This window comes from Rosa rugosa, chromosome 6 (genome assembly GCF_958449725.1).
Source record: "Rosa rugosa chromosome 6, drRosRugo1.1, whole genome shotgun sequence".
Taxonomy (NCBI): Eukaryota; Viridiplantae; Streptophyta; class Magnoliopsida; order Rosales; family Rosaceae; genus Rosa; species Rosa rugosa.
Window position 1 is genome coordinate 40,217,934 of NC_084825.1, and position 19,940 is coordinate 40,237,873.

The following is a 19,940-nucleotide window of genomic DNA, read 5'->3' on the forward strand; positions in this document are numbered from 1 at the left end:
GTCATCCCTGTCACTCTTGCTCACCAAACCGCCGCTAACACCAGAGATCTGAGTCACCAGTCCATCAGAAGCGAAACCGCCGTCGACCGCTCCGCTCAAACCTGAAAAACCGGTGCCACTTCCACCGTCTCACACCCCTCTGCTCATCGCCGCTCTCGCAAAGCCCTACCCAGAACCCAGCGACCCCGTTGGCTCAAGTTCCTTTGTATCTTCGGCAAATGGTTCGGCCTTCTTGTTTTCATCGGCGATTTGGCCCAGGTATTCATGCGCCTGGCTTACAGCTGGCCGCCGCCGCGCCCATGGCGTTTACCGACTTGGAGGGTCAGATTGCGGAGGTCGAAGCGTCGATGAAGGAGACCTTACCCGATAACGGGGGCCGACGAGTTGACCAAGCTCCTCCTTGGCTTGGATCTGCTTCCTGACTTCCTTCTGCAACCAGAATCAAATATCAATCAAAATTGCAAATGCAGAAATTGCTGATTTTTGTTTGTTTGAATTTCTGGATTTTGCTTTTAGATATTAGTGATTTGAAGTTGGGCTCATCTTACGATTTTATTTGGATTGGATTTTGTTTGCAATTTTGATTTTGGGAGAAGAAAATGGATAGGATGTGCAGTTGGGAGGGGGCGGTTTTGAGCGGGTGTGGAGTTTGGTTGGGATGGTGGGTAGTGGGAGCTTGTGAGCAGAGATTCATGGTGGCTGGTAATGAGAGAGAGAGAGAGAGGAGGTTTCAGATTTGAGTGGGGAGAGAAAAAAAAAATTAGAAATTAGATTAAATTTGAAATGTCCATTTTGCCCTTCTTGTGGGTTCAAAATCAGAAATGTGGGACCTCCTTGTCGGCTCCAGCTCAGCGCATGACGTCATCTTCGGAGTCCAATTCAAATTTTGAACGAAGTTGAATTTGGGAGATCAGGGATGAGTTTGATTAAAGGGAAAATTTTAGAAATAGTACTTGAAGTTTGGCCCACTATTAATTTCTGTACATGAAGTTCCAAAATATAAACTTTAGTACATCAAATTGCAAACCCGACCCAATATATGTACACGACGTCAATAACGGTGTTAACCCTTATGTCATTATTCATTTGTCTAAGGGTACTTTAGTACTTTCAGTTTCCTCAATCTCTCACTCTCACTCTCACACGCTCTCTGACTCACTCACTCTCCTCTCTCCTCTCTCAGACCCATCCTCTTTCTCTCCTCCATGTCCATAGACCCATCCTCTTTCTCTCCTCCATGTCCACGACCACCATATCTCATCCACCTTCCAAACCCATCCCCTTTCTCTTCCTCCATGGCCGCGACCGGAAGCTTACCAGGCCGGAGATAGGCCACCTGCAGAAGGTCGGCGCCATATCGATCTCTCCGCCATCTTCAGAAGGCCCATGACTCTCACTCTCTATCAGACCCCGAAATTTCCAGAATGGAACAGCCCCAAACGAAGAATCCTAACCCCAAATCGAAGAATTCCCAGAATTTCCGTCGCCGAAATCTCCCCGTCGTTGCTCCGCCTCCATTTCCTCCTCGTCCTCCTTTGGTTCTCGTTTGCTTGATCTGGAACAATTGGTGGCTATGATGGGTTGAAACCTCTGCCCTCTTCTTTTTTCTTACTCAGATGGGTTGCTTTTGATTTGATTGTGTCTGTCTTTTTCTCTCTTCCTGATTTGGTGGGTGTGTATGATTCTAACTATTTGGTTGAGCTTGAAGAGGAAGTGAGAGGGCTTTCATATTGGAGAAGAAGACTGCAACGTCATTTGGAGAGTCTCCAGTAAATGTTGGAAGACAAAACATGCCAGGATTAGTATAAATGGGATTTTGGGCGACGATGGTGGTCAAGTTCATGGAAAATTCGATGTGGGCGATGGTGGGCAATTTCTTGATGTTCTACATCAAGAAATTGTTGTCAAAGATGAGATTTTCGGCGACGGAGGTGGGTTAGTTTGCGTGGTGGTGTGGCGGAGAAATTGGGTCTAAAGAAGATGGGTGCGAGCTACGAGCCATCTAGTTGTGCCCTCTATTTTGAGAGAGAGAGATGGGTGCCCAGAATAAGAGAAGAGAGATAGCTGGGTGCTCAGAGTAAAAAATGTGAAGAGACCGTTTTACTCCTTGAAATACGACAGCTGGCACGAGACTAACGGCGTCATTGACGTCGTGTATGTATACTGGGTCGATTTTGAAACCTCATGTACCAAAGTTTATATTTTGGAACTTGATGTACTGAAATGCATAGTGGCCTTAAGTTGATGTACCCTTCTCAAAATTTTCCCTTGATTAAAAAAAAAAAAGAGGGACCAAATTGATGTTTGGCCTAAAGTTTGAGGGACTAAATTGAATTTAATCATTTTTTTTTTTTTCGAGATAAATGAGGTCATTTTTTTATTGAAATTCAGGAAGTAGTACAAAAACGACACAACTTTGAGTGTTGTCAGAAAAAAACCGTTTTCAGAGTAAATCAAATCAATCTAGTTACCCAGCACACCCCCACTACACCCACCAACTTTTTAAGTTACGCACTCAAACAAAAACGACGTAGCTAGCATCAAGTTTTCTTGCGACCTATTCTCTCAAAAAAGGATAAAAACAGGCATAACACCTTTCAACAAGGAAGAAAAAGATACAATACAAAACAATTTAAAGTAACAAAACCTAAAGGCCATTTGGACCCGAAGCAGCCGTACCCAACAATCAAGCTTGAGGCCCATATCCCATATCGAGACTCAAGCCTAGCTAGGCAAGGCCAACACCAAAGGTCTGCCATACTCGAGCAGAAGAACCCCGCTAGAAGGCCTGCCGCCGCCGCCGCCGAAAAACCAGCCGCCCTCATTGCCGGCGTTCGCATCCTTCACGCCCAGGTCAATCTGAAAATCCAACGACAGTGCTGCAGCCCTGATACCAGCATTACCAGACCAGAAGAAACCCATTAGAGATTCTTCCACCTTCACGCTACCATCCCCGCCAAAGCCACCACGTCCTCCGTCGCAAGACAACCTAGGCGATCCCTACCACGTCCATCCTCATCCTCGTATGTCGAGTCACAAAGACGAATGTCATAAAGACAAATCAGTCGAAAACTATCAATACAATTCACCAAAACAGACGACAACCGAAACGACGCCGGAGTTTGTCCCGCCTCTCGATCGGCAGCGAAAACACTGAGTAGGCAAGAAGCCACAAGGCAAGCAATGGCATCGGCCATCAAATTTGGGAGTTTTGGTTGTAGATCGAAATCTACGAGTTAACCCTAGCAGAGCAATTACGGCTAGGTCAGAGTTATTATTTAAAACCCATAGTTAATAAGCTTGATTATATTTTAACATCTGCTACGTGTTTACGAAAACAAATATGGTGCAAAATTGAGTGTCATTCATTATTGTGTTCGGTTGGATTATTTTAAATGTAATTATTTTTATGTAAGAATTCATTCTTCTATGAGAATAAATTCATAAGTTCTCTCTGAGATTTGTCGTTAAAAATACATGGGATGTTTTGGCCCTTTGATTTTCTAGGATGTTTTAGGGTAGATTTTGGCTGAGCTTCATGATCTTTAAAGATATTGAATTACTTAGATAGTGACTTTTTTGACAGTCTCACCGGGGTAGGTGGTTCTGTGTAATTTCGCTGATCAATGCAATGAGTTGACATTTTTCTCAAAAAAAAAAAAAAAAAATTGTGTTTGGTGTGTATCAGTATCGATCAAACAAACGTTGCGTATTAAATTATTTTGAGACTTAACGAAATTTTCCTACAATTTTATGTTGTCATAAAAAATAAGTTGAAATGTCAGTTAATTAAGACGTTGGCTGAGATCTCGTATCCATCTAAAGCATAGCACGATAACGACAGTTGGAGCATAGCCCTCAATATATGAAGTTTCTAACAGAAGTGTATAATGTTCAAAAGACAGAACTAGCTAGTATATCCATGAATGGCTCTATCTTTTCTTTTAAAGAAAATTTTACTTCCTCTCCTCTAGTGTATAATTAAAAAGCAAACAAGAGACTTACTTTTTTAAAATAAGGTCATTCTTTTTCACTGAATTGATGCTTTGATAGATACATGGACGGTGAAATGAAGCCATTTACATGTCCCACCAGTTCCATGCTCTTTCACGTTGAAACCAATCCATTAGCTTAATTTGTCTCTTTGATATTAATTGTCAACTTTAGCCACCAACCAAATCATGCAGTTAAGTCTATCCTCTTTTCTCTGGAAAAGCAATTCAAATTTCATGATCAAAACCGACTCATAATCACATTGATATAAAATAGGGAAAGTTTATTGTATTGACTGAGAAGTAGATAATATATATGACATTAAGTAACCTTAGCTAAGACACACATTCTATCTGTTCTTTTGCTCTTGCTTTTCTTAATTTTGCTTCTATGTTATTGACCGCAGATCTACATATATGTCTATTCATGATGACATCGATGTCCCATTTTCTACAACAAAAGATGAACTTTTTTACAAATTGAATGAACTGCATTATTGTTCCCGCATGTCTTGATATATGCTAACACTATTTCCTAGCTCATAATTGCTATCTCGTTCTAAAACCAAAAGTAAGAACTAAGAAAGTAGCTAGTGGATTCAAATTCAATAATGGTGTTTGACGCATTGCCGCTGCATTATTCTGCACTACAAGTTAAGAGAAACAACAAAATAACAAAAGGAAACTATTTGTGCGATCAAACTAGAATCCAAGCATAAGAAAGACGTGACAATACAACATCGAATCAAAACGAATTGAAATAGTCCTTGCATTGTTAAAGTACTGTAGTATTCCGTATCGTTTTCTGAGTTCAGATAATCTCACTTGATCATATATTATAAGTACATATAGTACACGTACGAACATGCTTATGATCGATAAACAAGATTATTTACTAAACGCAAGGTTATTAATCATATTTGAACTGAACATGGCAAATGGATTCCTAAAACACTGTACTTTTATACACTTATAAAGACGTAGTTCATAAACATTAATCGGAGTTGAGGTTGCAAATCCACTCAAGAGACTACTGAGGAAATAGAATATTGGAGTCAATTGACCCCAATGTAGCATTGCCATTAGTTATGGTCCCGTTTAAATCTCACTTCATAAACTCAAACACTAACTATAAAACCCTAATGCACATGTTTGCTAACATGTTGAGATGGAAGAAATGAAGGGCAATACTCCTGATATTCTGTATAATGACATGAATGACTTCCTTCTATCCAAAATTGTTTGGGACTTGATTCTAATTTCAGTAAGTAAACATGTCATCGATCCTAAAACATAAGCCAATTAGACATGCATATATACTAGCATAGGAGCTAGAAAATTATGTATGAGCTTGATCGACGATTAGGGTTGGGTTGAGTGCGGGGAGAGAGAGAGAGAGAGAGAGAGAGAGATCTAGAGAGAGAGAGAGAGAGAGAGAGAGAGAGAGAGAGAGAGAGAGAGAGAGAGAGAGGAGCAGTATGTACTGGTGCACCGAATCGAAGAAAGCGCGCAGTGGGAAATTGATCGAGTCGTTAGGGTTTGGCTGTTTCGCAGAAAATGTAATCACCAAACAAGTTGTCACAGTCACCATCACCGTAAAACGACATCCCAATACCAACAGGAAGACTTTTTCTTTTCTACCGCGCATTACTTGGGTCCCGACGTTCTCCCTTTTGTCGCCTATTGTCGGCTATCCTTCTCGTCTCTCATCCGAGACCGACTCATCGATCATCTATCTCTTCCTCTTTACTCTTCCAGAACGATTTCAATTTCATCCACAATTGAGGATGAAATACTCTATCACCACTATTATCTATGCTTTTAAGTTTTTTTTTTTTTTTGAAAAGGGGTTTGGAACCCAGCCTAACTCAGAGGCTCAGCCCCACGCCCGTTATTATTAATAATAGTAGAAGGATGATTGTACAGCGAGGGGGACGAAATATCTATACCTTGAGTACTAGTACAAGAATCCTCATAGAGTACATTTTGGATAATCAGAGGAGCCTCATCTAGCCGGTAATCATCTAAATAGTTAACACTAACAAGGTGCGCCAATCTATGAGCTACACCATTTGCTTCCCTGTAAATAGACCTCTGAAAGATCTTCCATATTTCCTTTTTAAGTGTTGTAACCACCGCGGCACAGTCGGTCTCAATGTCCACACCATCCATGCCTTGGTGAATAAGTAGTAGAAGACCCGCTCTCATAGCCTCCAACTCCATTGGAAAGCCGAGCTAACATGGGAAAAGGGCCGTGCAATTACAGCTAAACACACGCCAAACTCATCTCTGATAACGGCACCAATTCCCCCTTGTCCAGTTGAGTCATGGTACGCTCCATCCGTATTCAGTTTGAGTCTCCATCTATGCTTTAAGCTTATACAAACCAAGTTAGGATTCTGGCCCACTCAATGGGATTATGGATTATTGTAATAGGTCTTCTTGAACTTCCTGAAAACCTTGGGATAGAATAATAGGTGTATATATTCTATGAGATGTAAATAATCAATATACCTTAACTGAATTTGTTGGTTGATACTAGGTCTAAATGGGTTGATTTTGAGCTCAAATTTTAAGATTTATATTTGAACATTGTAAATTTGTTTTTTTTTTTTTTTGAAAGATGTACATATATCACAAATGAGTGACTAATTTAACCCAAAAATTAAATATGTGCGAGGCAAGTAGTTAAATTTTTATGAGCGTATATTATAACAAAAATTGAGGACAAAGGTATCTTGTAGAGAACCATTTTGATAGGTTTCAAAGCTTAAGTATAGTATTTGTGTGTCAGATCGGCTTTGTTTTAGTGTTGGTGATAATAATCGAAACTAAATTTCTTATGTGTAATTAACTTTTATTTTTATTTTTTGAGAGAAGTGTAATGAACTGTTTGACAAGTAAAGAAAATCAAATTTACTACTGAATTATTAACTAGTTTGTAACAGTAGATTAGTTGTTTACTAGCTGTTATAATTTATAAGTTCTAAGGTCAAGTGAAATTTTATTTGAAGGTTAGTGAATTGTAGATGATTCGAATTACTACTTACTGGGGGCTTCTCCACCCTCACTAAGAATTCGATTCTTAAGTGCACACCTCTCTCTCCCAATAGAGAAAATTAAAATCAGAGCGCCTCACTAGGTTTACCCAGAGGTAGCTAGACAAATCAGAAGATTAATATTACCAATGTGCCATATATCATAAAGCAACTTTAATTCTTTGGATGAACGGAGCGAATCCCTAATCCCTGTTCATGTACGGTCCTCAGGAAAACATTTTGAAAGAGATAGAGGGTGACTATTAAGAACACGAATCAAGACTTTTCCATTATTAGGTCAAAAAAGAGAAACCCACTCACCCTAACACATCATTATTCCACAAAAGATGAATAGAAAAGCATTACAGATTAATTCTGTAAGCAAAACCAGACAAAAACTCCCACATAGAGTAACACAAAAAAGCCATTATATTTGTAGTGGCACTTTGAGCATAGTCAAAACCAAGACATTTCTTTATGTATTTTGTGTTTTCCTTTCATCATCACTCTTAAAGTAAGCCAAAGGCATAAAGCAATTGCACACACAAAATCTAAAGGACAATCCAAAACATTCTTTCTTCCACTAAGAGCAGCTGAAGACAAAGAAGGTTGAAACACCTTTCTTCCTTTCTCTCTCTCTCTGTCTCTCTCTCTCTCTCTCTGAAGTCATCGGCTTCCTTTCTTTCCCTTTTTCTCTTCTGAGTTCATGGACACTGCTCAATGGCCTCAGGTGGGTTGTTTTATTTCATCTGTATACTTTTCTCTTCAAGATTAACATATATAGATGAATTAAGCTCCTTCATTACTAGTGTTTGAAATATTACAGAGTGGTTATTATCAGTTCTTTTGCTACTTCTAATGATATTATCATGTTCAAGGTAACTACTACAAGTTCCATAGTACATATAGATGTCTTATATATTCAAACTCAAAGATAAAAGGTTATTTTGTTCTTTATACATGAAAACTACTTTCTTCACATGTGATATTAACTGATAAAGGGATCATGGAAAAGGCATTACTTGTTATTATTATTTGTTTTTTCTTTAGCTTTTAATTTGTTCCCCAGACTAATGTTTCTTTTTCAGTACTATGATTCTCCCAAGTACTAAAAAAGCCAAGCTAGCTAGCTTGTTTGATTCATTTGTTTAATTTCCCACTTTGTTATATGTAATCTCTCCTTAATCTGTTTTAGCTTTTTAGATCTCTGAATTAATTAGGGTTCTTAATTTATTTCTCTTAATTTTTGGGGTTTTTTAATTAATTTATTGATCAGGAAATTGGATTGGAGAAGACAATGGAAGAGAATATGGGGTCTGATGCAAGGTTAGCCTCAGAGAAAAGGGCAAGGCCTCAAGAGCAATTGAATTGTCCAAGGTGCAATTCAACCAACACCAAGTTTTGTTACTACAACAACTATAGCCTCACTCAACCAAGATACTTCTGCAAAACATGCAGAAGGTATTGGACTGAAGGTGGAACTCTCAGAAATGTTCCTGTTGGAGGAGGTTCAAGAAAGAACAAGAAGTCAACATCATCAACAGCTTCATCGTCAGTGATTTCTTCATCAAAGAATATCATTCCTGATCTTAACCCACCAAATTTGTCTCACTTTTCATCTCAAAACCCTAGGATGACCCATGAAGGCCAAGATCTTAATCTGGCCTTTTCTGCTAATGTGGAGCACTACAATGGTACTAGTACTGCTCATTATGTTGATCATCACCAGGTGCCCAAAATGGAAAGCAACAACTCATCGGCTTTAGAGCTGCTTAGGGGTACTGGCATTGCTTCTAGAGGTGTGAATTCATATATACCAAACTCAATCCAGGATTCGAATGCAGTGCTTTATTCATCGTCCGGGTTCTCTTTGCAAGAATTCAAACCAAGTCAGCTTGGTTTTTGTGTTGATGGGGTTGGAAGTAGGTATGGTGATCATCCTCAAGAGAATGGTGGTAGTGGAAGGCTCTTGTTTCCATTTGGGGATTTGAAGCAAATCTCAAGCACTACTACAGGTCATCATGAACTTGATCAGAATAAGGGGCAAGGTAATCCATCTGGGTATTGGAATGGGTTAATGGGTGGAGGGTCATGGTAATTGAATAAGAGCTATCTGGATAAAAAGACAGGAAAGGAAAACAAAGTGTACTTTTCACTTTTAGCTTCTTTCTTTTCGCTTTGAACTAGTTACTTATTTGACGCTGTTGATCAGAACTAACAGATAGGATAAATATGGTTTTCGTAATTTGTTATATATTCTTCTCCTTCAGCATGCTTTTTGAACAAATTGTAAGCAAATGAAGCTCAGTTTCAAGGAATTTTTTGTATGCACCGGTTATATATAACTTCTGTCTTATCCACCTATCGTGAGAGAGAGAATTATATATAACTGACACATACAATAATTTCTACCAGACGCGGTTTAAGATTTAGGGTCGTGAACCCACTCGAATGAGATTAGGGATAGAACAAGAAATGAATGTATGGCCGGGGATTTTTTGATCTCTAGGCAACATGGCTTGTATTCATACATTGTTCTAGGGCATATGCATCTGATATATGCAGTGTAATTGTATGTTTTTATAGAGTACTTGTTTCTGTTGTTTACGGATGATCTAGTTAATGTATTAGTGGATTAGCTAATGCTCAGTTGTTCTTGCCCTTTTGTCTATCAATTAGATATAATGAATCAAACTTGTTAGTTAATTGCATGCTGCTATATATATCTATTCCCTCTCTCTGCAGTCTCAGATATAGCAGGTTGATGATCAGTACTGGTATGAGAGTGAGTGAGACTGTAAGGTGTCAGGTTTGACGTCTTTATATCTTCAAACACAACTGAGAATATTCTTCCAGCTAGAAAAGCATTTCCATAGAAGAAAAACTGGGGCTCCTAAAATGATGAAGAAACACCTTTAGTTTTGCCTTTTAGAGCAATAACATGTCAATACAAAACATGCACGCATATAATTAGGGTTTATATAGTATGAATAAGATCCGATCAAGATATTAGTATTAGAAGCACTAGTACTAGTGGTGGACCAAACTCACTATAATTAACAATTCAATTACCTGCTCCAACCAAAAGCTAACCTAATTTTTCTTTAACACCCGGCAGCTCAGCAGTTTTAGCTTAGACGAGTACTCCATCTCCTTCTATGAACTATCATTACCTTCCTAGCTACTTCTCTAATACAATAATACCTGAGGCAATCGACCACCTAGAAAATTCCGGGAAAGCCTCCTCAGGGCGGTGCATGCGTGGGACCCACAAAAACATTCTCTGGGGAAGCGTGTTGATCATCATAAACTATTTTATCCACCAACTCGACTCGATCCATTAGTTCACATAGTGATGATGCTCCCTCCCTCTGTTATATATTTGGTAGATATTTTTGGAGCTTTCCTATTTTCTGGTACAAGGGAAATGACTGTTTAGGTGGGCAAGTAGGCATTTGTTTGCATAAATAAGTAGCCTGGAAGAAAGTTCATAGTAGGAGGAAGAAAGTTCACCACCCAATGACCCCCAAATATGTTCTATGCTCAACCACCAAGTCAATCCACTAACCCTATAGACGACCCTAATTTTAGCTCTCTGAGTCTCTTTCTATAGATGTTAGCTAGAATCTCTAGGGATACTAGTTGGAAATGGAATTTGAATTGAAAAAAGCCAGTATATGTAGATGTGCCTTCTTTGAAATTAGATCTACCCTAGTAATACTAGCAGTTGAATATCTCCAACAATACAGCGATTTCAGATCAATCATGGTTGGTTGTGAAAAGAAATACTCCTTTTAATTTGATCTGTACGTATAAAAAGAGGAACAAGCAAATGAGAAAGAGTTAGAAATAGTGTTTTGGTTACTACTGTTCAAACGTTAGATCGATATGGTTGGGAAAAGTTAACAATGAAAATGTTCATTTGGCTTTGACTAGCAATTGGGGCTAGGTTATGAAGCGGCAAATGCTGCTAAGAATAGTACGTGTTTTGACTACGAACTGTTCACAATATGAAAAAACATTAGAATTGTTTTACAGCTAGCATTTGGCTCTCCTTAGTCTGTTGAAGCTTGGTGTGGCTGTCCTCAAGCCTTGATTAATGAAACTGCAAAATACATGGGGGGACATGGTGCCTAAACCCAGGATTACAATAAGCATTAAGAGAACTTCTTGAGATAATAACAAGAGTCTCAACTAAAACAATGTATTCTAACTAGCATCAACTAGCGAAGAGTACTCTACTGGCTACTCCATTCGCTTTACAATTGTGGTGACATACCGGAAAGATAATTCTATAACGAAGAAGCATCATTACAAATAGCATAGCTTTCCCACTATGTTGCCACCGGAATATAACACTGGTGACACTTAGTTTCACCCTGCCACTAGGAGGCTACGACCATTTGACCAAGCAAGGAACTCACCGCCTATCTAGAGCAGACACGTTACTGCCACTAGGAAGTTGTGACCATTTGCCAATGCAAGGAACTCGCAGCCCACCTAGAGCAGACAAGGCACACAAGGTGCAAAGACCGGCATGAAGCCCAACTCGTCCTACCAAAGCATGGTAGAAACTTATTATCAACAAAACAGAAACTGCAACATAAAAAGTAATCCCTAAAAAACTAGCAACAATAGCCCACCAGCAAGGGCCCAAAGACAAAAGCCCAACCCAACCACCTCTCTTCCCAGTAATGGACACCCATGCTGTAAGCCGCCACTCCGCCGCCAATGAACCAGTGCCATCCGCTCCCGCACCACCGCGCCACCGCACCGTAGTACGACGCTACAAACGGCCAAGAACCTCAGCAGACGTCAGTGCCCGGATCCCAAAGCGCAGCCAATCCCTTTCGAGAATATCTCTACTAGAAGTTTGCCGCTCACCCAACTGCCCAGATCCCCAGTGCCTCGGTGACACCAGCTGCCGCCCGCCAACAGCTCCCTAGCGCTGCGCCTCACCTGCACTCATCAACGATCCGAGAGAGTACGATCGATATCAATCTGCCCAACCCGGTATCCGACGCCGATCCATCTTCCCTGGACCATGCCCCTACCAGAATGCCCCATCGGTGCGCACAGATCCCTCAAAGGCCCGTCCGACGACAAAGCCCCAATGACGCACCGCCGGACGGAGCATCAACCTCTCTCAACTTCTCCAAGCGCGTGAGGCGCGTTCTCCAGACCTTAGGGTTTTGTCTATTGTTGAAGCTTATCGTTTGCTAAAGGCAAAGATTATCCTTTCGTTAGTATGCTGCAGATACATAGGCTCAACCAACCATTCATCTATCCAAGCTAAAGTCGAACACGCAGAGTGCATTTCCATCTAACAAGTTGCGCAACCTAGGCAGACACACCCAGCACGCACTTATAATGAAAAAAACATGTTCTCACAAATTGGTGAATGATTAGCAAGATAAAACAAAGTCTTCAAAACGTGCAGAAAACTAATCCCATTGAATAAAATCAAGATGTGATAAATACTTGAATCGGAACAAGCGTCCGAGATCTAATCACTGTATCAACCCGGCCACATCTCAACGCGATCTCGAATGCTACGCATCTCAGAAGACACCGGAAGAGAAGTTGGGCAGGATAGTACTCGGCTGCTTCCTCCAATTGTAGTTGTCAATAGTGATTGCGCCCATAGGGCCATAAGAACATACAAGATAAAAGTACCCTTCCGGTCTTCCCTGTTAGGCTGTTAGAATTGGTATGGTTTGATGACTTTGATAAAAAAATTGGCAAACTATCTATAAAGTTGGTGGTTACATAACTACTTGATGCACATGCACAACATAAAATAGCGTTATGCATGTGTTATGTATCACTTTAATAACTTTACAAAACACTAAGCTCCAAACCATGAACACCACCAGGAAACCACTTGGGTATTCACGTGAATGCTGAGAACGTCTCAGACAAAAGGAAATCAATCATCTACATTCCATCTCTTGCTATCAAACCTGCAGCCTGTCAAATTTCTACACAGTTTGGTTGTCGTCTCCTACTATGCGCGTTTTTATCTACACAGTTTAGTTTTGTTCGGTTTCAGGAATAGACAGGATTTACAGTGGAAAAGATATCAATCAAACGGGGAGATTACGAAGAGAAACACTAGTCAAACTATGTGATTTGCTCGGTTAAACAAAGTGATAATCGAGATACATTAAAATTTCGCTACTGTACAAATAACTCAATACAATTATTCTTTCATCATCTAGGAGGCACAGCTTGAAAGCAGTAAAGCACAAAAAAACATTATATATTTGAGCATCCCTCCGGTTCTAATTCTATACAAAGTAGCTGTTCATCAGAACAAGGGAATGATGTGACTTTTGAACAAGTCAAACCCAAATGTAAAGCCACTCACTTATCTCCATTGATTCCAAAAATCCGGACTTTGTGCATGTTTGGGAATTTGGCAATCACTAGAACAATGACCGCAAGAGTGTTGAGAAAGAGCATCGGGTGTTGATAGTCAGTTGTGTGTGAGGCTATCAAGTACCTAGCAGAAAAGAAAGGAAAAGAAAATGAGAACCACATGGTCTTTATGTGAATAAGTTTTCAAAACGAGACCCTAGTATAATTAACATCCAAGACCAGCATTGATCAACTGAAAAAATTATGTATGCATTGCAACTAGTCAGCAGATTCACAGAATGCTTCAAATTGACTTCTTCCGAGAGTTAACTATCTATACCTACAGAGTAATTTTTTTTATTTTTTCTTACTTTTTTATGAATCCATGTCCAATAAGGAAGTCTGACTCCTGTTATACCTAAATTTAATATGCCATTGTTCAGGGATCTGACAAACTCTATGCTCAACCAATCACACACATGCTACTGTGCAAATTTCTCACGTATCAAACCCATTCAAAATACATGATCTATTTAACATGACTCATTTGATGTTGAACAGAGTCTGTCGAGCAATTCTCTAGTGTGTGCATAGCAGATAGTACAGATTGAGAGATGAAACCAAGAGAATACCACCAAACTCATATCTGGGTAACTGAGTTGATAGACTAGGCATATGCATGCAGAGGGAGGGAGAGAGAGTGACCGGAGAAATCTAGAGAAACTATACAGTATCATAAAAATACACTTACAGCACCACAGGAACAACCGTTAAGAACTTCCTGTTACGGGTGAGCTGCTTCCCATTATCCATCTGCTCCCACCAAGTCAGTCCATTGTAGATCCCCTGGTCTTCGGCAAAAGGAGTTCCTTTTTTCCAGTGGAAGAATTGGTAAGTTACCTGAGAAGAATCAGACTCCTCAAATATAGACGATGGAGATGTAAACGAAACTAAACTAGTATGAATGGTTACACTAACAAAGCAGAAGAATGAAGGGTTCAAATACATTGTCTCTAAGAAAAATGCTGTATTGGCCCAAGGACAACAACTAAAGGATAGAGTGGTACTTAGTAAAAATATTGTTGAATAATGCCTATGTGTGAGAGACCTTAAAGTAGTTTATAGCTAGGCACACACAGAAGTGATGCTATGTGCCTCAATTCGATATCGAACAAGGCTGTTTCTTGACTTTCTTCTATCCAATCCCTCATTATATTAGAACAGTGATATTCACTAGACCTCAAATTCAGATTTAGTCAATTTGTACAACCCCTACATATCCAATAAAAACCAACTATCCTCCACTCGCAAATCCCAGAAAAGAGGCACATTGAGCACTTTCGGAGAAGGGAACAAAAACAGGTTCTGCTAATTAAGATTAACAATGACAATGCCCCAACCAGTAAACAAACTTGAAAGTACATGTGATGACCGAGAGACAGGTAAAGTTTGGAATCCTTTGATGCCTTTTTCCTTCCAAAGTCCTAGCTAAGTCTCATAAGACAGCTTAGTAAATACAATTTCTCTACATTCCTATAATTTATCATACCAATTAAACCAAGTATTGATCTAACCTATATCCACGCAACAAGGCTCCACAAGATTGACCTCATTTTCTTAGCTAAACCACCAAAACATCCACCGGCTCACACCGACTAGAAAATAATTTCCCATCTTCAGTCAAGAAAAATACAACATGGGTTTAATGCCCCCAATTCAGCTTCCAGATACAAAACCCATGTAGAATCATGTAACATAAACCTAATGAAGTACAGAGAAACACAAAATATCATTGAGCTAAGCAATTGCAACATGGGTTCTTTATAAAACCCAACTAAAAGCCATTACTTGATTGATGATGCAACCCTCAAATCAAAAATTTCAGAAACCCAATTTGAACACAGCAATCAATCAAAGCCAGTATATGTTGTCAAACAAATACATACCACGAAATGAGAGAGATTGACTATGGTCCAAGCCATGCCAGGAGAGCAGCCGAAAATCGAGAGCACAAGGAGCCAAGAGAAGAAGAGGATGAGAATATAGGTGGTCCAAACGCCAGGGTACATGAACCACTCTGTGTTCCTATTCAGATCCGCAGGAGGCACAGCTTTCACATACAGGCTCGCCATTCACGAATCAACGCTTCTGGGTTTTGATTCGGGGACCCGTTGGTGGAGAAAGTTTGAATCTTTGGTGGGTTTTGATAGAGATGAGCTCGGAATTTTGATTGAGATTGGAGATGGAGGAGTTGGAAATGCAAAACCCAAAGCAGAGCACTCTGTTTTTTCGTGGTTGCTTTATATTCGACCAATAATTATTAATTAATTAATGCTGGGGTTAACGGTGGAGGCTTAGAGCAACTCCAACAGCTTCCCTATAATTTATGTATTATAGGGAAGCAAAAGTCAAAGCTTTAGCCTCTTTTTCTTCTCCAACTCCAACAGATTCTCTATTTTACAACAATCTCTAAAATCTCCATATTCTTCCTTAAAATTTTAGAGTTTGCTGTAAATATAGAGAATTTGATTTTCTATTTCCTCACTTTTCCTAAAATAGGGATAGTTATAGGGAATCTGTTGGAGCAAAAGAGACTTATTTTTCCCTAAAGTAGAGAAAAATCAAAATATGGGGAATCTGTTGGAGTTGCTCTTATATTGGGAAATGAAGGTTTTTTTTTTTTTTTTTTTTTTTTTTGGGGGGTTGGTCCAATTCCGTCGGCGTTGGCATGATAATTAAGAGAGAATTATTTAGTGGTTTTGGGATTCTTTTTTATGTTAAAAATTTGAACTAACACCGACATGAGAGAAGCATGACCAATATTGTTCTATACAAATAAGAGTAACATAGTGCTCACGGAAATGTTTAGGTGACTAAATTAGGGGTCAAGTTAGATCTAACACTGGATTACCTAAGTATGGAATTATAGTACAACTCAAAACCATTTCTTTGAATGCATGTATGAAAAGTAAATTTCACTCAAGTGTCTTGTGACCCGTGAAAACTAGATATTTATCAATTCAATAAAGAACTATGATCCAGATTTATTGCCGGTTCGAGGACTAGGCCTACCGAATCAAGGTCGCAAATGGGACTACCCAATCTTGCCAAGGGTTACAAGAAAAATACTGTAATTAACACATTTGAATTCCCTAAATTAGAGAATCCAAGTTAGCCGTAGACAAATCCCAAAAAGAAAATCATAATGAGATAACTGAATCAAGATAAGCCGCTTCTGACGACATAATGGCGAGACCACCACTTAATTCGGCTGCCTCCACCACAAGAACCACTGCTGACGAAACCCAGTCAAACCGCAACATGAATTGAGATACGCCACAAAATTGATAAAACTCCACATCTATTCTTACCAATATGATTAAACGGATAGAATATTGGTCCTGTGTGATACCACTAAGATTGGAGGCAAACAAATTTAGTTGAACAACAAAATGTAGGAAAAATCCATCCCTCTCGATTCCAAGAAGTGAACCCAATTCGGTCAAAAAAAAAAAAAAAAAGGCTCACCTTTTTCAATTGACTACTAAATTAACTCTTTGGTGTGAAGTCTAAATCACAACCAATTCCTAACATAATGATGTCTTGAAAGCTAGATGCCCCATATACTAATAATTGAATAAATTGATAAGGACAAGTCTGTGTATTATCTAATGTTTGACTTGAAGTAGATATTCGCTAAGCTTGGGATGGCAGGGGTTGGCTCAAAATTGTCCTTTGTTCAAAAGATACCACATAATGTCATAGCGAGTAATATCCCAAGTACATAGTATTGGTACTCATCAGAAAAAAGTGCACGTTAATTTGCAATACCCAGAAAGAAAAGCCTACCTAGCTAGCTCTGAAGTTAATAATATCATTTCTGCTGCCATTTCTCTCATGGTTCGAGTACATACTTTCTTTTTCATTATGATTAATTTGTTTCGTCCACAAGTAATATCAACTTTCCAGCCCTAAACCCTTAAGATCTGTGTCACTAAACACATGTTCATGATAGAAATGGTGAGTCCGTGAGGAAAAAGTGCATTGATGTACTAACCAAGCTTTCTCAAACTATTTGTTCACCAAATTGTAGGAAGAATACTAGCCGTTTAGAGATTTGAGTTTGTCTGATCAGTGTACAAAGAGACTTACTTTTATTCAGTGTTGTAGTGGTGCAAGACTTATTTTTGGAATTTATTTTTGTTTTAGGAGAGCTTCCCTCTCAACCCTAGACGAACCCTAGCTAAACCTAGATCGGCACCTATTTTGATCCCTTTCTGAGATTCATCTTCATGCAGCGTTTTAAGATTCTCGTTTGGAATTGTCGAGGCCTCAACAATATTGAAACTCAGGATGCCGTAGTCAATATTGTACGACAGCAGAATCCCAGCATTGTTTTTCTTTCTGAAACCCTAGCTGCGCCTGATCTGCTTACAGAGGTTCGTAGGAGGATAGGGTTTGATGGAGTCATCTGCTCACCTCGAGAGGACGATTTTCGGGGGCTTGGATTGTTCTGGCGTAACGAGGTTCCGGTGTGTCTCCGGAACTACTCTACAAATCATATCGACGTCGAAGTTGGTGCTGTAGGTTCTGAAGGTGCCTTTCGATTCACAGGAGTATATGGTGTAGCCACAGCGGCAAATCGGAACATCACTTGGAATTTACTACGAACCCTAGCTGGACAGATTCGTCTTCCCTGGCTAGTTGCTGGAGATTTTAATGAAATCGTTTGTCTGGCTGACAAGTCTGGTGGTCCACCTCGCTGTGTAGCCCAGATGAATAGATTCCGTCAAGCTTTGGTTGACTGTGAGTTGATGGATATGGGGTCTGTTGGCTCTCACTATACTTGGTCAAATCGGTTTACAAAAGAAAGATTGGACTGTGCGTGTCAAAATTTCCATTGGAGGGAGCTTTATCCCTTTTCCCGGGTTATCACCCTCCCTCTGAGCAGGTCCGACCACTGTCCTCTTCTTATAGAGGTTAATCCAGAAAGGCCTCCGCTGCACCGAACTCCTAGACGTTTCCGCTTTGAAGAAATGTGGTTACACTATTCAGATTGCATTAATGTTGTTCAGAAGGGTTGGATGACGACTGGTGAACCTATGGCACAAGTTAGCAAGAAAATAAAGCAGACTGGCAACTTATTCCTTAGTTGGAATACAGGGGTGTTCCAGCAGAGACAGGTTGAAATGAAACTTATCCAAGAAAAACTGGATGAGCTAATGAAGACACACTATGAGGCCTCTCAATTTGATGAGCAACGAGCACTACAGACCAGACTGAACTAATTGATGTCTATCAATGAAACATATTGGAGGCAACGTTCAAGGATACAATGGCTTAGAGAGGGTGACCGAAATACTGCCTTCTTCCACCGAAGAGCATCGAATAGACGATGTAGAAATCGAATTAAAGGTTTGGAGAACGAGAATGGTCAGTGGACTTCTAAACCGGATGAAGTGGCAGATGTTTTAGTCAGGTATTATGAGTCCATTTTTCATTCTGAACACTCTGATCCAGTGGCTATAGAGACAATTCTTGATTGTCTGCAGACTCGTGTTACTGAAGATATGAACTCAGAGCTCCTAGCCCCATATTCAGATGATGAGATCAAAAGAGCCTTATTTCAGATGCATCCCTCTAAATCCCCTGGACCTGATGGTATGTCTCCATGTTTCTTTCAAAAAATTTGGGATGTAGTGGAGTCTGATGTTTGTAGGGCAGTCAGAGAAGTGCTTCTTACAGGGCAGATTTCACAAGAGTCGAACTTCACTCATCTTACTCTCATCCCAAAGATCAAAGAGCCAAAGCTTGCATCTGATCTGCGACCAATTGCCTTATGCAACGTGGTATATAAGATTGCTTCCAAGGTTTTGGCTAACCGGTTGAAGAAGATCCTTCCGCAAATCATATCTCCATTGCAAAGTGCTTTCGTTCCGGGACGACTCATCTCAGATAATACTCTAGTGGCTACTGAGGTTGCTCACTTTATGAAAAAGCTCAAAAGACAAGCAGAGGGTTTCTTTTCCTTGAAGCTTGATATCTCTAAAGCCTATGATAGACTTGAATGGCAATACTTGGAGGCCATACTATTGAAACTAGGTTTCTGCAGAAAATGGGTGGATATTATCATGGCTACTGTCAAGTCTGTAAGTTATTCTATTTTGATTAATGGTACACCTACGGGCTTCATTTTACCTACTAGGGGTATTAGGCAAGGGGATCCACTCTCCCCTTACCTATTTATCCTCTGTGCCGAGGGCCTCTCTGCTTTGATTTCATCTTCTGTTCAGCATGGTTCTATCGCAGGCTTGGTTATGTCACCTTCTGCTCCTGTTATCCATCATTTATTATTTGCAGATGATTGCTTTCTGTTTGGGGAAGCTTCTGTTAGAGAATGTCAGGCCTTCAATAATATTATCTCTACCTATGCTCGAGCTTCTGGTCAAAAGATCAACCTTCAGAAATCTAGTGTTGTTTTTAGTGGCAATGTGGGGGTGCACTCAAGTAACCAATTAGCTGCAGTTTTGGGTGTCAAATGTGTTAAGGA

The 19,940-nt window shown here is 39.8% G+C and overlaps 2 protein-coding genes across 3 annotated transcripts; one reads left to right on the top strand and one right to left on the bottom strand.

The window, feature by feature from the left end:
• Positions 1–7,545: 7,545 nt before the first annotated feature.
• Positions 7,546–9,701, top strand: LOC133715229 (dof zinc finger protein DOF3.7-like). Of its 2 annotated transcripts, none has more exons than XM_062141643.1 (2): positions 7,546–7,760; positions 8,307–9,701. In XM_062141643.1, exons 1-2 carry the CDS (start codon positions 7,737–7,739, stop codon positions 9,126–9,128), a joined length of 846 nt encoding a protein of 281 aa, XP_061997627.1. In that variant the 5' UTR covers positions 7,546–7,736; the 3' UTR covers positions 9,129–9,701. The 2 variants fall into 2 exon arrangements, with proteins under 2 accessions (XP_061997627.1, XP_061997628.1); XM_062141644.1 differs by lacking the exon at positions 7,546–7,760 and adding an exon at positions 7,767–7,908.
• Positions 9,702–13,170: 3,469 nt separating this feature from the next.
• On the bottom strand, positions 13,171–15,712 carry LOC133715509 (uncharacterized). The gene is made up of 3 exons (XM_062142022.1): positions 15,337–15,712; positions 14,142–14,290; positions 13,171–13,535 (listed from the first exon to the last, which is right to left on the bottom strand). The coding sequence occupies exons 1-3, from the start codon at positions 15,520–15,522 to the stop codon at positions 13,397–13,399; spliced, it is 474 nt and encodes a 157-aa protein (XP_061998006.1). The 5' UTR covers positions 15,523–15,712; the 3' UTR covers positions 13,171–13,396.
• Between the last annotated feature and the right edge of the window lie 4,228 nt (positions 15,713–19,940).

Excerpts from the sequence above, each read along its gene's own strand:
- LOC133715509 (XM_062142022.1), bottom strand. The coding sequence starts at position 15,522 with ATGGCGAGCCTGTATGTGAAAGCTGTGCCTCCTGCGGATCTGAATAGG. Across the intron at positions 14,291-15,336 it reads TCAATCTCTCTCATTTCGTG|GTAACTTACCAATTCTTCCA; the intron begins GTATGTATTTGT and ends GATTCTTCTCAG. Across the intron at positions 13,536-14,141 it reads ACGGTTGTTCCTGTGGTGCT|GTACTTGATAGCCTCACACA; the intron begins GTAAGTGTATTT and ends CTTTTCTGCTAG.
- LOC133715229 (XM_062141643.1), top strand. The coding sequence starts at position 7,737 with ATGGACACTGCTCAATGGCCTCAG. Across the intron at positions 7,761-8,306 it reads ACACTGCTCAATGGCCTCAG|GAAATTGGATTGGAGAAGAC; the intron begins GTGGGTTGTTTT and ends TTTATTGATCAG.